The 13,697-nt window shown below is 41.2% G+C and overlaps 1 protein-coding gene across 9 annotated transcripts in view; it reads right to left on the bottom strand.

The window, feature by feature from the left end:
- The window catches only part of TPD52L1 (TPD52 like 1), a 72,157-nt gene that overhangs the window by 11,581 nt on the left and 46,879 nt on the right, over positions 1–13,697 (bottom strand). For all 9 annotated transcript variants that reach the window (XM_045844232.1, XM_045844236.1, XM_045844231.1 and 6 more), the window contains 3 exons: positions 13,059–13,174; positions 8,101–8,249; positions 584–685 (listed from right to left, as the gene is read on the bottom strand). In XM_045844232.1, the coding sequence (XP_045700188.1) occupies positions 584–685; positions 8,101–8,249; positions 13,059–13,174 (367 nt within the window). The remainder of the gene's footprint in view (positions 1–583; positions 686–8,100; positions 8,250–13,058; positions 13,175–13,697) is intronic.

The following is a 13,697-nucleotide window of genomic DNA, read 5'->3' as shown; positions in this document are numbered from 1 at the left end:
TGAAAAGAACTAAAATGTGCAAGGGGACTTGATCAGAAGTTTTGCTATAGCTATGCACTGGAAGCTAACAGAGTCATTAAAAATGAAGGTGTAATAGATAGTTATTGACATGTTCACAATATTGCCAAAGTGAAGAAAGAAAACCACCAGAAATATAGATACCATAAGGTATCTTTTTGGAATAAAATAATGCTTACATTATATAAAACTGTAACTAAAGTAGTTTATCAGAGCATATTCCACTGAGTGCATATTTTAACTTATTGTTTAAATTACAATAATTAAAATTCAGTGTGTGCCATTCTTTTGAATCCTCCCAATCACCAGTGATTAAAGGCATCCTCTATCTTCTAGTCACACCAGGTCACACCAGGTCAGATCCTAGGGGAAAAGGCGTCTTTGGGATCAGGCCTCCCACTAAGCTGATCTTCAGTCAGAAAATGTCCTAATATCATAATTTATCTCAATCACCAATTACTGCCACATCATATTTTAATCCAATTAAAAAAAGAATACCTTGGGCAGACTAGCCCATAGGTAATGCCCTCCACCCTCAGGAAGCCACAGTTCCCTCCCACAATACCTCATGTCTCCAAACTTCTTGCTGATGGCTGTCCCAACATTGCTGAATGCAGCAGTTGCCTTCTGCCCTGCGTGGCTCAAGGTTTCGTGTGTCTTCTTGTAGCTAGAAGTAAAACAGAACAACAGTTTATGTATCATTATCACCCACGAAACAGTCATCGTCTTTCTCACCTTACTTTGAAAATTCCCTTTCCTAAACACCTTTAGAAAGAAGACGATCCACAGAAGTGATTGTTTCTAGTCATTGTTTGGGGATGATGGGTTGGCTACTACTCATTAGAGGGAAAGTCAGACCCTTAAATCTGAGTTCAGGAAGAACACACATACACAAGTATAGGTCTGAATGTACAGATCTTTAACCACAGAGTGGAACTATTCTGAAAGCAAACAGCCATTCTTAAAAAAGTGTATGAACTCTATAAAGAGACCCTTGTCAATGGAAGCTTTAGCCATCAGAGGTTGCACAGAAATTTTAAAATTTGTATTTCAAAGGGCAGTTGAAGCTTTTGCTGTTACTGTGGGTAAAATTAGCCCTAACAAGGCAAAATATAACTAGTATTTATCTCACTTTTAAAAATACTTATATCTGAGAATAAGAAAGGTACAAAATTTAAAGTAATAGTAGCTTTTTCAAAAGAGTTTTAGGAATTTAGTACCTCAGTGATCTATCTGTTCATGTGGTCTACATCCCCACTAGACTGTCTTTGTGCCCCAGTGTCTGGAGAAACTCAGTAAATACTGGACGGATGAATGGATGGTCAGAAGGTGCTCCTCTGTGGCTCTGACCTGGGAGTCGTGGCAGTACAAACAGAGAGGAGTGGGGGTGGGTCACAGAGACACAGCACACAGACTTGACAGGAGGTGGTAAGTGACAAATGGAACAAGATGGAAAGACCAGCCTGGGGTTTTGAACACAGTGCCAGGAAGAACACTGTATACCCATAAATCTCAGACATATCTAAGAGTCATTAAAGTGGGAAACAAAAGACACCTAACCTGAGGGAATTAAAAGAAACCAACAAAGTGTTTTGTCCATCACTTCACAATGTAAGTCATTATGCCACACAATTTAAACTTACACAGTGTGGTATGTCAATTACATCCCAATGAAACTGAAAACAGAAATATTTTGTATAGATTTTTAAAAAACTAATTCTTATATGCACATAGCATCTTCTTCCAATATATGCTGGTCCCAAGTAAATTCCCCCAAAGCTGCCTGCTTAGTCTAGAACACTTGCATTATTTGGTGCCTCTGAGAAGACTTTATATTGTATGAAAACAGTTGTTTAGGAATGTCCCTTATCCCTCCATCCTCTCCATCTCTCACAAGTCTTGCAGTCCTAATTGTACTATTGTGCTTTAAGGAAATGTTTTAAACATGCCCCTTGGTCTTCTTCAGGACTGAAATTACTTTATTAATGTAGTATTCCATTACTGTCTTTTTGTTAGCAGGAAGGAATGAGTTTACATATTACAGCACCACATGTTATTTATTTACACAATCCCTCTTTTTCAGCAAGTATAAATATCCTATTATCCAGACCGGTGATTTTCCACTGGTGTGGGGCAAGAATTTTTAAAACATGCAATGCCTGGCTATTTAGCCAGGGGCACTGACCTCTTTCCCTTAGACTGTCAAATAAAAAAATGACAATAGCCAACACAACAATAGCTACCCAGTGTGAATGAGTCAAAATTATACCTATTTCTTGTCATATCAGCAAAAATATGTATTTTTTGGTGTGCTGCAGAATTTTAGTAATTAGTTTATGTGTGCCACGGGATGCAACGGGTTGAAAAAAGCTGACCTGGATCATAAAACCAAACCAAGTTATTCACTTTTCAGACAGATGTTTCCTAGTGAATATGGAAAGACCAAGGGAAATAAGGGTCAAAGAAGAAGCTGGCGAGTAGGAGGGAATCTGCACCCAGAGAGAGCCCTGGGAGCAGGAGGGGGAGGGGCGCCCAGATGGCTCTGGGGTCAAGCAGCCAATGAGACGGGAGAAAATGGAAGAAAGGAGTAGCTTTTGGGATGTCTCCATCTCCCTACTTTGTTTTCTGTGAAGGTACAAAAAAAAATACCAGCTTATTCAAAGTATAATTTTATTTTTACATTTTACTAAATGACTTTGGGGTTTAATTTTGGGAAAAAAATTTATGATTACATAAAACCATGGAATTTCAGGCAGTTAACATATGACATAAATTATTAACATCTAACTTGTGATGTTAGTGATAAGGCAGCTAAAGGAGTACTAAATGTTAATGATCAGGAATAAAAACATTAGTCATTATTACAAAGTTTTGGTGAAGTGTGATCTTGAAAGGACATTGCCGAGAATTCTTCAGAAGAAACATGCTACCACATAGGTTCTCAGGGCAGCGTCCTGAACACTTGGATTAACCGGGCTAAGCACTTGAGAAATGGTCTTTGAAAGGAGAAATGGAGCAAAACGAAACAAGGACTCATGGACATGGACAACAGTGTGGGGACTGTGGGGTGGGGGAGGGCGGAGGCAGGGATAAGGGGCCCGTGGTAAGGGGCCCTGATTTTGTGGATTCCACACACAAATGATACCATGCAGCATCCGTCTTTCTCTCTGACTTCTCACTTAGCACAATGCCTTCAAGGTTTATCCATGTTGCTGAGAATGACAGGATTTCCTTCTTTCTCATGGCTGAATACTATTCCATTGCTCATATGCACCACACCTTCTTTAAGGAATGAACAGCATTTAATGGCCAATGCAGGTCAGCTGTTTGGCCAGCACACCGACCAGGGGATCGTCAGTACGTAGGGCAGGGTTCTCTGCAGGTCAAATGAAAGGTATCCTATTGACTTTTTGGGTAGATTCCTCTTGTCCTGTCTTCCTAATTTGAAAGTCAGTGTTATAAAACATGATCAAAAGGGGGAAGCATGTCTTCTCAAATGTTTTGCCTTTTCTGCACAAAAATGGAAAATAAAGGTTCAACAATCTCTTTGCAAGAAGGTATTTTATAGCACAAGTATATTTTATATTATGGAATTTAAAAGAAAGAGGGCATTACTTTAATTGTTGCATCTGCATCATTTCACCAAAGACACAAACATATTGAGGAATATTTTTCCAAAGGTTTTCTAAAAGTGTTATTAAAACATAAATTTGCATTCTGAATCTAGAAAACAGAATCTATTTCCTGCCTTGCACAATAAGATGAAAGTCAAAGGTAAGAAGAATGAACAACTGGGAGAGCCTGGCTACGTGCGCCTTTTAAAATTAGGTCTTTGATCTTTACTGGCACTTCTGAACTCAGTGGTGTTCCAACAGACTCCCCATAAAAAAATAATAATCATTACTGACCACAATGGCCTGGAAGTCTTAGAAGCACACAATCAAGTCATAAGGTAGACTATAATTTTTAAGCACTGTGCATTTTTTATAAAATGCTGAATGTAAGTGTTTTGTTTCTATCTATAACAGCTAAAGTTATTAACTTTCCAAAAAGATGGCAGTGTTTGAATTCCATTTCAAAACCTTCTCCCTTTTGCAGACCTCCCATTTGGCTTGTGGTACAACTCAGGGGAGTTTATCAGTAGGAGAATCTCATGGGTTAGCAAAGGCCGGACACTTATTAAAACAAAGCATCATCAGATTAAATGGTTCGCAGCAATGCTGCATTTCTGAATCCCTACTCCGTCTGCCTACAGAGAGATTCAATATCTTCTCCAGTGGTTTCCCCACAGCTAGACCCTGAAGCCATACACATCCCCTGTACTTCCTTGAAGCCTAAAGACAACATAAAAAGGCATTAGAGATCATTAAAAAAAAAGGATGGGGAAATATTTTGTGTCTGTTCTTAGATTCTCTCAAATCAAAGCATGTAAAAAACTATGACAAAAACAACAGCAACAGCAAACCCTGGACACCAGTGATCTCTTAGGACCTGCTGTTGTATGGCTATCTTTCTAGAAAGGAGGTCATTTCAGTCTGCTGTGCAGTTATTTCTACTTACCCAGTCTACTCTAACCTGAATCCTACCAAAAGGATTCAAATTGACTAACACTAAGACAAGTTGACAAAAAGACTAAAATATGCTAAGATCTTTTATTACCATACCACCAATTTTTTTTATTATAAATCAGACTAAATAGGTCATGATTGCCTAATCAGTATGCAAAGGATTGCCTCTAGGAATCACAGGCAATTCTCTGACAGCTTAAATTCTTTTTAGTGCTTTAAAATCTAGTTCTACCCAACCTAATCCCACTCCAGTTCCCTCCCACTGAAAATTTCATTGTATGAGGTATAGAGCTTGTCCTGCAATGGGCATCATGGCCACTAACAGCAGGGATTTAATTAATTAATGGAGAAAATAGATTTGTTATTCCCCCACCCCAAAATATGATTAAGAATTTTTCCCTTCTTTCAGCAGCCAAGAAAAAAGTGTGGGAGGAAAATTATGTTGTTGATAGGCGAATACCTACCTCTTAAGAAAGGGATTCTTTCCTATAAAGGAAAGTTCATGTCATCTCTAAAGGTTAGTGAATCCACACTTATCTGTATTTATTAAATAATCTCTGAGGAAATCTCACCACGTCCTACAGCTTGCAAGACATCAATTAGTATGTAGACGACTCCCAAATGTCCATATCTGTCCTCCGAGTTGCCCCTCTCAGTTTATAAACTTCTTTGTCTACTGGGCATTTCACACTTCACTCAGCCAAAACAATTCTTGGGTCTCCCCACCAGATCTGTCTCAGTCTTTCCTAGAACAGTGAACGTGCCTAGAAAGTGTCAGACATAGCCCTACATGCAGCATGAATATTAACTCATTGAATCCTCACTTTCTATGAAACAGGTACTAATCTGCTCTCTTTCCACAGATGCAGGGAGATCTAGATTTCAACCCAAGACATTGGAGTCCATAGCCCATGGGTTTAACCACAATGCTATACTCCTATTTTGGTAAACAGTGCACATACTCATCCAGTAGCCCAAGTCAAAGACCTGACTTTGGGCAATCACTGTTGATACTCCCACTTCCCTCTTCCCCCACCTCCCAGCCACTGGGAAGCACCATTGGCCTCACCTCCAAATCCTGTCCCCTTCCTGTCCACGACTCTCCCTCACTGTGATTACCACCTTAACTACTGCAGTAGCTTCATAAACGATGTTCCCATTTCCACTCCTTCCTCTCCACTCTTTCTGAAAGATGAATCAGGACAGGTCCCTTCCTGCTTCAAACTCTCCAATAGCATCTGAGAGCTTGGAAGAAAATCTGCACTTGACCCCGCAGTCTAGGAGGCCCCAGAGGCTCTGACCTCCTCTCCTCTCACTGCACTCCAGACACAGCACTTTCTTTGGTTCCTGAAACCAGTAAAGCTAGCTCTGGCCTTTGGGTCTTTGCAGTCACTTTTGCCTCTGCCTGAAAGCTCTCACTCAGATCATCACCAGAGGCTCTTCCTCATCATTCAGGTCTCAGCCCATAGTGACCTGCCAGGGTACGATTTCCCTGACTGGGAGCCAATCACAGCAGCGTCACCCTCTAGAGTATCACCCTTTGCTATTTACAACATAGCACTTCCTGGTATTGTATTTCCTTATCTGTTTCCCTTTCAACACACAAGGAGAGTCGGAACTTTGTCCATCTTGTTGAAGCCTATATCCTGTGGGTTTAGATGAGCCTCTGGGTAATAATGCCTGAGAGCAGATCCTCTTTAAAGTTGTTGGATAAATGAATTGTCACAACCCCTTTAGTGGTTTTTTATTGCCTGTGAATAAAAAATAATTCTATTAACAGGTGCCACAAGGCCACTTCTCCCTGCCCTCTCTGCAACACCAAATAAGTGGACAACTGTCCCTTGCGAGGAGCCCCCTTTCCTGTGGGCCTTCACCAGGCTGGACCTCCCCGAGGAGGCACCTCCTGCCCCGTGGCTTCAAAATTCCGATTCATCTGCAGAGTTCTGCTGAGACATCTTTTGCTCAGGAAGCCTTCCCTGGAAGCCCAGCAAGGCTCAACCTCCTGCTTTCCAACCTGACAATACCCCGTACTTCACACGTAAGTTTTACCTGGTAATTTGGTAATTTGTAATAACCTATCAGATACACAAAAAAACTTTGTTTTCCTGACTATAACTCCATATCCAAGAGAACAAAAGTATTCTATTCATTAAACAAAAACTTGATACTTAGTAAGGTGCCTGACTGTGAAACTAATTTGTTTTTCAAACATGGGGTAAACACAAACTACATATTCTCCCCTGTGTGAAGAGGCTAAAAGCATTCCTGGAACTTGCCTGCTCCAATTCCAGGTCCCTCTCCCTGCCCCACAGCCCACCCTGCCCCATCACACCTAGAGCAAACCTGAGGCACCCTCTGCCCCTCTCCCTGCTTCCTCCTTCCCTCCCTTCAGCAACAGGACAGCCAGAATTCTGGGCCTTCCATTAGGTCAGCTCATCCCAGCAGTGTGGTTAGGGAGGCCAAGCAGAAAGAGCCAGCCTGGCTCTCACACCCAAAAGCAAGTTCAGGTCAGTGTGACATGAAACCTCCAGACCTGGACTAAATTCAGAAGTGGCCAGACCCAAGGGGCCAGACCCAAGGAATTGGAGATTGTCCCACCTCACGCCGTTAGGGCCATTAATTAGTACAGGCCACCAATGTACAAAGACATCGGCCAAACTACTGACAGATCAGCTCATTTGATTTAGTGCCTAAAACCCAGCTATGCTTTTCAGGAGACTATTCATAAGGTATTGCGACATGTATTTGAAATTTATAAACATCAGTGTGTGGTGTCTTATGCGCTTCTAAAATTGTCCTCATCAGGTTCGGGAGGGTTGGTTATTAGCCTCTGCAGATAAACTGCTGGGCTCCCTGGCTCCATGCTGCCCTACTCTGGGCTGTGCCCCCGCCCTGTCTGAATGAGCCCTTGGGAAGCACAAGCACAAATGCCTATAGGGTGGCTAGGCTGTTAGAGTAGGAGAGAACATTCTCTTTCAGATGGAAGCCTAAGGAACCACAGCGGGGAAACAGCAAACTCCTTTTAGAGGCAGCTACGCAAACAAAGGGCGCCTTAATACAGGAACAACAGGTCATAGACTTTAGTTCTCAGGAGCCAGCAGGCAACGTTAGCCCCCAGCAAGACAAATCATTGCTATCCATCAAGGGCACCTCTTCCTACTACCAGGCCTCTCCATGTCCGCTTACAATTTTTTGAGAAAGCATAAAGAAAAAATATACATATTAAACAAATGCTTAAAAACATATAATAAAGAGAAAATAGTCTTAACCATATAATTCCATAAAGGCAGTCTGAGTGAATATGGAATTTTAGTGAACAAAGTTTAATTTCATGAAGCTACTTTATAGAGTCTGCTCACATGCAACATATTTAATGATTATCATTTTTTCCCCACTTTTAGAAAAAGCTTTTTTCTAGCCACAGTACCAAGTCAGCCTTAGAGGAAAAAAATAGAGAAGAATGGAGAGACAGCAAGTTAACAATAAGTTGTCAATATTCTGCTACTGTACTTACGCAGTAGTAGTCTGCATGTCATGCCAGCTTTTGCTGAAGTTCTGTTTTAATTCATTCATCAGGTTCATGCCCAGTTTTTGTTTTATCTCAACCAGATGCCTCTCTTTCGCCGATAAAACTTGTCGTAGTGTTGTAATTTCATCCTCTAGCTACAAGTAGGAAGGAGAATGATGGGGAAAGATGTCAGACCAGCTGAAACACACCTTGCGAGGCTCTCTGCTCTGGAGCAGCCTTTGCACCCTTTCGTTTCCATAGCCCGCTCCGGGTGAGGGCAGACATCCTGTAGTTCAATAGCCAGAGATGGATTTCTCAGTTTCAATGATTATAAAAGCAATCACTGCTGCTTGTGAGACATTCATTTGTACAACAAAATACAAACAAGAAAATAAAATCACCTGTAATATACTGGAAAATAGCCATCACTTACTTTTTTGGTTTCTAACCTTCCAAACATTAGTGCAGACACCTTGATTTTGCCAAGCTAGTATGTTAGGCAGGGCAGAACGGGAAGGAGAGAATGTACATAAGGGAGAGATTTGTGTTGCTTTTTCTTTTTAACAATTTTATTGACATATAACAAGCTGTACACATTTGAAGTGTACAAAATGTAGGTTGTGATGTAGGTACACTCCTGTGAAGTCATTATACTCAAGGTAGTGAACATATCAATTTAACACCTTCAAAAGTTTTTTAGGCCTTCTGTCATTCCTCCCTCCTTCTCCCCCTACCCCTAAGCAGCCACTGATCTCTCTTTCACTAGCGTTTATTTTGTATTTTCTACAATTTTACATAAATTGAATCACACAGTATATAATTATGCTTGCCTGGCTTTTTTCACTCAACTTAATTCCTTCACATTATTTGAGGTCCAACCATGATGCTGCATTATCAATGGTTCTCCCCCTTTTATGGCAGAATAGTAATATTCTATTATATTGACGTCCTACTGTTTTTTTTTTTTTACTCCACTCACCTAGTGCAGGACATTTAGGTTTGGCTAATGCAAATAGAGCTGCTATGAACATTCATGAACAAGACTTTGTATGGACATGTTTCCTTTTTTAGCATTCTGGGTATGTCTGTGGCAGTGTTCTTGCATGAGGTTAACATCTGAATTGGCAAAATGAGTTGAGCAGATGGCCCTCTCAATGTTGGTGAGCCTCACCCAATCAGCTGAAGACCTAAATAGAACTAAAAAGGCGACCCTTCCTCAAGTCAGGGAATTCTTTCTGCCTGACTGCATTTGAACCGAGACATTGTGGCATTTTTTTTTCTGCCCTTGTGTTCAAACTGTAACATCAGCTCTTCCTGGGCCTTGACCCAGTCGGCCTTCGGAATGGAGCGGCGCCACTGGCTCCCCTGCATCTCCAGCTTGCTGACTGTAGATCTTGGAACCTGTTGGCCTCCATCATCACAGTGGCCAATCCCTGATAATAAATCTATTTCCATTTGCTTAATGTCTTATTATTGCTTCTCTTTCTCTGGAGAACCCTGACTAATACAGAAGAATGTTACACTAAGACATTATCGCTTATACACATTAGCTTAGTGCAGGAAGAAGAAAGATTTTGAGGGAAGGAACAGATGGAATCTGGAAGTCCAAGAGATGGGAGCCTGAGGGCACTGTGTGTTCTTCCCAGGGAGCCACACGGCCCAGGAAGAGAGAAGTGCCACGGAGGATACAAAGGGAGCCTGGAAGCAGGTGCTGCCTGCCTCACAATGCTGCCTGGTGTTTCCCTAATCCTATTGGTGCCCATTTTCCTTGAGTCATCTTATCAAGGGGGCATTGGCAGTTTTCGATTATTACATAACACGGATTTATGGTACTAATGCCAACACTTCATCCTTTTCAAAAGCCAAGTCACATTATGGAATACAAAGCATGAAATAAAGCTTAGTGAAATGAAAGTGGGAGCAGGATGTTAGAGGCACAGAAATATTGAGCAAGCCTATTGAAAAAGGGAGACAGAGGAAAAAACCCACAGAATGGATGTGCAGAGTCCTCAGAGATGTCAGGAACAACTGGTAATAAGATGAATGAGAACAAATCTCTGACACAAAATAGTATTTTTAATATACTGGTAAACTTATAAAAAAGCATAATCTACTTTTGGCATTTACACATATGAATATTCATTGGAGCTATCAAACAATTCAAGTTAATTATAAATCCTATGGTGCATCTGCTATGCACAAACCACTGCACTAGATCAGAGGCCTCACATTGAAGGAACTTTTAAAAATCACACATATTCTATGGCTACAATCATAAACTAAAGACTTAATTGTGTTCACGACAGGCTCCTCTTTTAGAATGCTGACTTTGTCTAAGATGTTGACAAATTTGGGACATTATCGGCTTGTTCTATGTCTTCCACCACAAGGGCAGGTCTTCCTATCGCCAGCACTTGGTAAGCACACAACAGTGTGTTAGTGGTGTGGGCGAATGCAATGAGGAGTTTCCCCGAAGTCTACAAGGACCCTCATAGGAATACAAGCAAAGGACAGTGAGGACAGGGCAGCAGGGCGGGAGCCAGCAGAGCCAGAAGGCAGCAGGAGAACCTCCGGAAGACCGGGAGAGGAGTGCACCAAGAGGAGACAGGCACACCCCACGACCCCTTTTAAGCAAAGCAGTCAGGGATAAGAGTCCTTGTGCACAAAATTCTGGGGTTAGATCATGGCCGTAACTGACTGGCTGACTCAAAGGCAATCTAATAGGCAGGCTTGTGAGATGTTCTGTTACCCTCTTGGCTAACAGACCCAGTAGGATCTTCCCTCAGACACAGACAGGGGTTGCTCGAGACCAGGGGCCCCAGAAGGAGTATCTGGAGAGTCGAAGCAGGGAAGCTGAGCATTTAAAAGGTGTGTCTCAGTTCCTCATTGGGCCAGTGGTGGGACTGTTTGCTGTGTGTCCTCGTCACTAAATCCTCGCCCCTGAGTGCATGTGTGTTTGGAAAGAATCTGATTTGTGTGTGTGTGTGCGCATGCACAGGCGTGCTCGCCAGTACTTGTAGAAGGGCCCCGAAAACAGATTTAAGAAAAGAATGAGCAAAGCAGAGGTGGCCTAAGAGGGAGGGAGAAGACATGAAATGTGAAGAGGGAAAACAGCAAAGATACTCTTCTTTTGCTTTTTACTGGGCCTGAAGGGCCTACAACTGTGCCCACAGGAGTCACGACGCTACTTGGGCAAGATGCAATAATGCTTCCCCATCCCTGAGGAATCCACAAATAAGAGACAGCAAGCGTGGAGGCTAACACATTCCGGGGGATGAAAACACAAACCCTCGTAATTTGAACAAGTAACAGGAGTCCAGTGTCATTTTCAGAAGTCAGGCTCAAAAAGTGTGAGGAATGAGATGCACTAGAAGCTTATTAATATGGCCACGTAAGACAGTCATTTCTGAGAGTCACTGCTGGTTATTTATATTCAAGGGGTCTCCACTTAGAACCTGGGCTTATTTTCTCTTGATTATAAAAACAATACATGCTCTCTACTGAGCACTTAGCAAATATGGAATGCACAAAAATACACTGATATATGTATGTATATATGCATAACCCAATAATTCCAGAACCCCCCAAAATCATCATTTTAGAAAAGCTGGTCTGTTACAGAGGTTATACCTGAACTTAAACTTGGACTATTATATGAAGGAGCTAAGTTTTAGCACAGAATCGGTTTACTTACACTGATCTACAAAATATAACTTTTGGACAGCAGGATTGACATGAACAGGTCATGAACCAGAATTTCAGGCTTTAAGAAAATGGGAGCTGGCACATTCTCAGATAAGGCTGGCTTTGGTCCACGCACTCTGGCTTGTGTAGCCAAACCAAGGTAAACTGAGTAGTTCTGGGTCAGTGGCCACAGACAAACCCAGCTAAAGAAGCAGGCTATTTGATTTGAGGTATTGTGCTTAGTAAATTAATGTCTGCTGTACCAAAGGAATAAGCTGCTCTTTTATTTTATAATGAAATTATTTTAGGGTATGTCTTGTGAAAGCGCCTGAAAAATTTTCAATATGAATATGTACAATCACGCACACACAATGAGAATATTAGAACTTGTGGAGTCTAGAGTGGACAAAGGGTGAGGGTAAGGTGGATCTCAAAGTTCTGTCCCCAGCCTGCAGAAGAGGCCAGAGCCAGAAGGGGACAAAGCCTTTCTTCCCGTTGGACCAGGAGCTTCCTGCCCTCTGAGCCAGGGATTCAGCATGGGGAGGGGATGCTGGCTTCATCCTTCTTGCCCTGATGCTTATTCTACTCGGGAAACTCCCTGTGTCTGGCTCTTCCTTCCTGCAATGTAACCAACCACTCCTTAGCAAAGGGTATAAGGGTTCTGCAAGCAAAAGGCTTGAACAAAGACTTGTATTCACGAGGAGCCAGGCATCCACCTTGCCTCTAAGCCCAGATGCCCTGACAATGACCTAGGAGCTAATGAAGCCTACATTCTTTCCTCTTTATCCCCAGAGCTTTATTCTTCTGCAAAAGAGCACACAACTCAATTCAATTAATTCAGCGGCTTTATGATTGACTTTTCATTACAAAACTAAATCATTTCAAAGTATTTGTTGAGCTCAGTTGCTGATCTAAAATGAGAACTACTCTTAAATAGCAGTTTATATTTGTACCAAGGTCTCGAAGGAATTCCACCTGGTTTGTAAGTGATTTATCTTTCCCACAGTATTGTGATACGAAAAAGAAAAAAAAAGATGCACTTTTACAGCTATTGTTATTGTTGCTTAGGCAGCATAACCATTCATTTTCATACTGTAACCAACAAATAATGGACCCTCAGCATTACAAAATACCCCTCAAAATAAATCATCTTGCAACATATGATTTATTAAATTTTATTGAATGAATTATAACCATTGTAATATGGGACTTATATCAAAGAAATAGTAACTCTCGAGATCCAGAGATAGACATAGCAACAATAGAATTACTAAACGTACCTGAACTAATTCTGCCTTTAACTCTTGCTTTTCCTCCTCAGAGAGCATGCTAGAGAAGTCGGCACTGGCTACTACGTCTTCATCTCTTCCTTGCAATGGTTCAGTCTCCAACAAACCTTCAGGCAATATCAATAAAACATAATGTAATTTTTAAATGAACAAACAAATAAAACAAAACAAAAACAGACTCATAGAAACAGGGACCAAAGAGGTGGTTGCCGGCTGGAGGGGAGGATGGGTAAAAAAGGTGAAGGGGAATGTGGTCACAATATTATAGTAAGTTTGGTGGCGTGATCACATTGTAAGATATGAAAATGTCCCATCATTATGTTGTACACCTAAAATTAATAAAAATAATGTAACATTGTATACCAACTATGCTTAAATTAAAAATTTTTGAAGTATAGCATAAGAAATATAGTCAATAATATTATAATAACTATGTATGGTGTCAGATGGGCACTAGAATTATCTACTGGAGGGTCACTTTGTACACTGTATAAGTGTCTAACCACTATGCTGTACACCTGAAACTACCATGTCAACTGTAATTGAAAAAGATAAAAACTTAAAAATTTATAAAATGAATTTAGCCAACTTGTATGTCCACAGTTTGAAGGACTATATATGCCCCTCCCA

The sequence above is a fragment of the Phyllostomus hastatus genome, unplaced genomic scaffold, assembly GCF_019186645.2.
Source record: "Phyllostomus hastatus isolate PE091 unplaced genomic scaffold, TTU_PhHast_1.1 phas_contig_40, whole genome shotgun sequence".
NCBI classification, from domain to species: Eukaryota; Metazoa; Chordata; class Mammalia; order Chiroptera; family Phyllostomidae; genus Phyllostomus; species Phyllostomus hastatus.
Note: the sequence above shows the minus strand (reverse complement) of the source record. Positions and strands in the feature narration are given on the sequence as shown.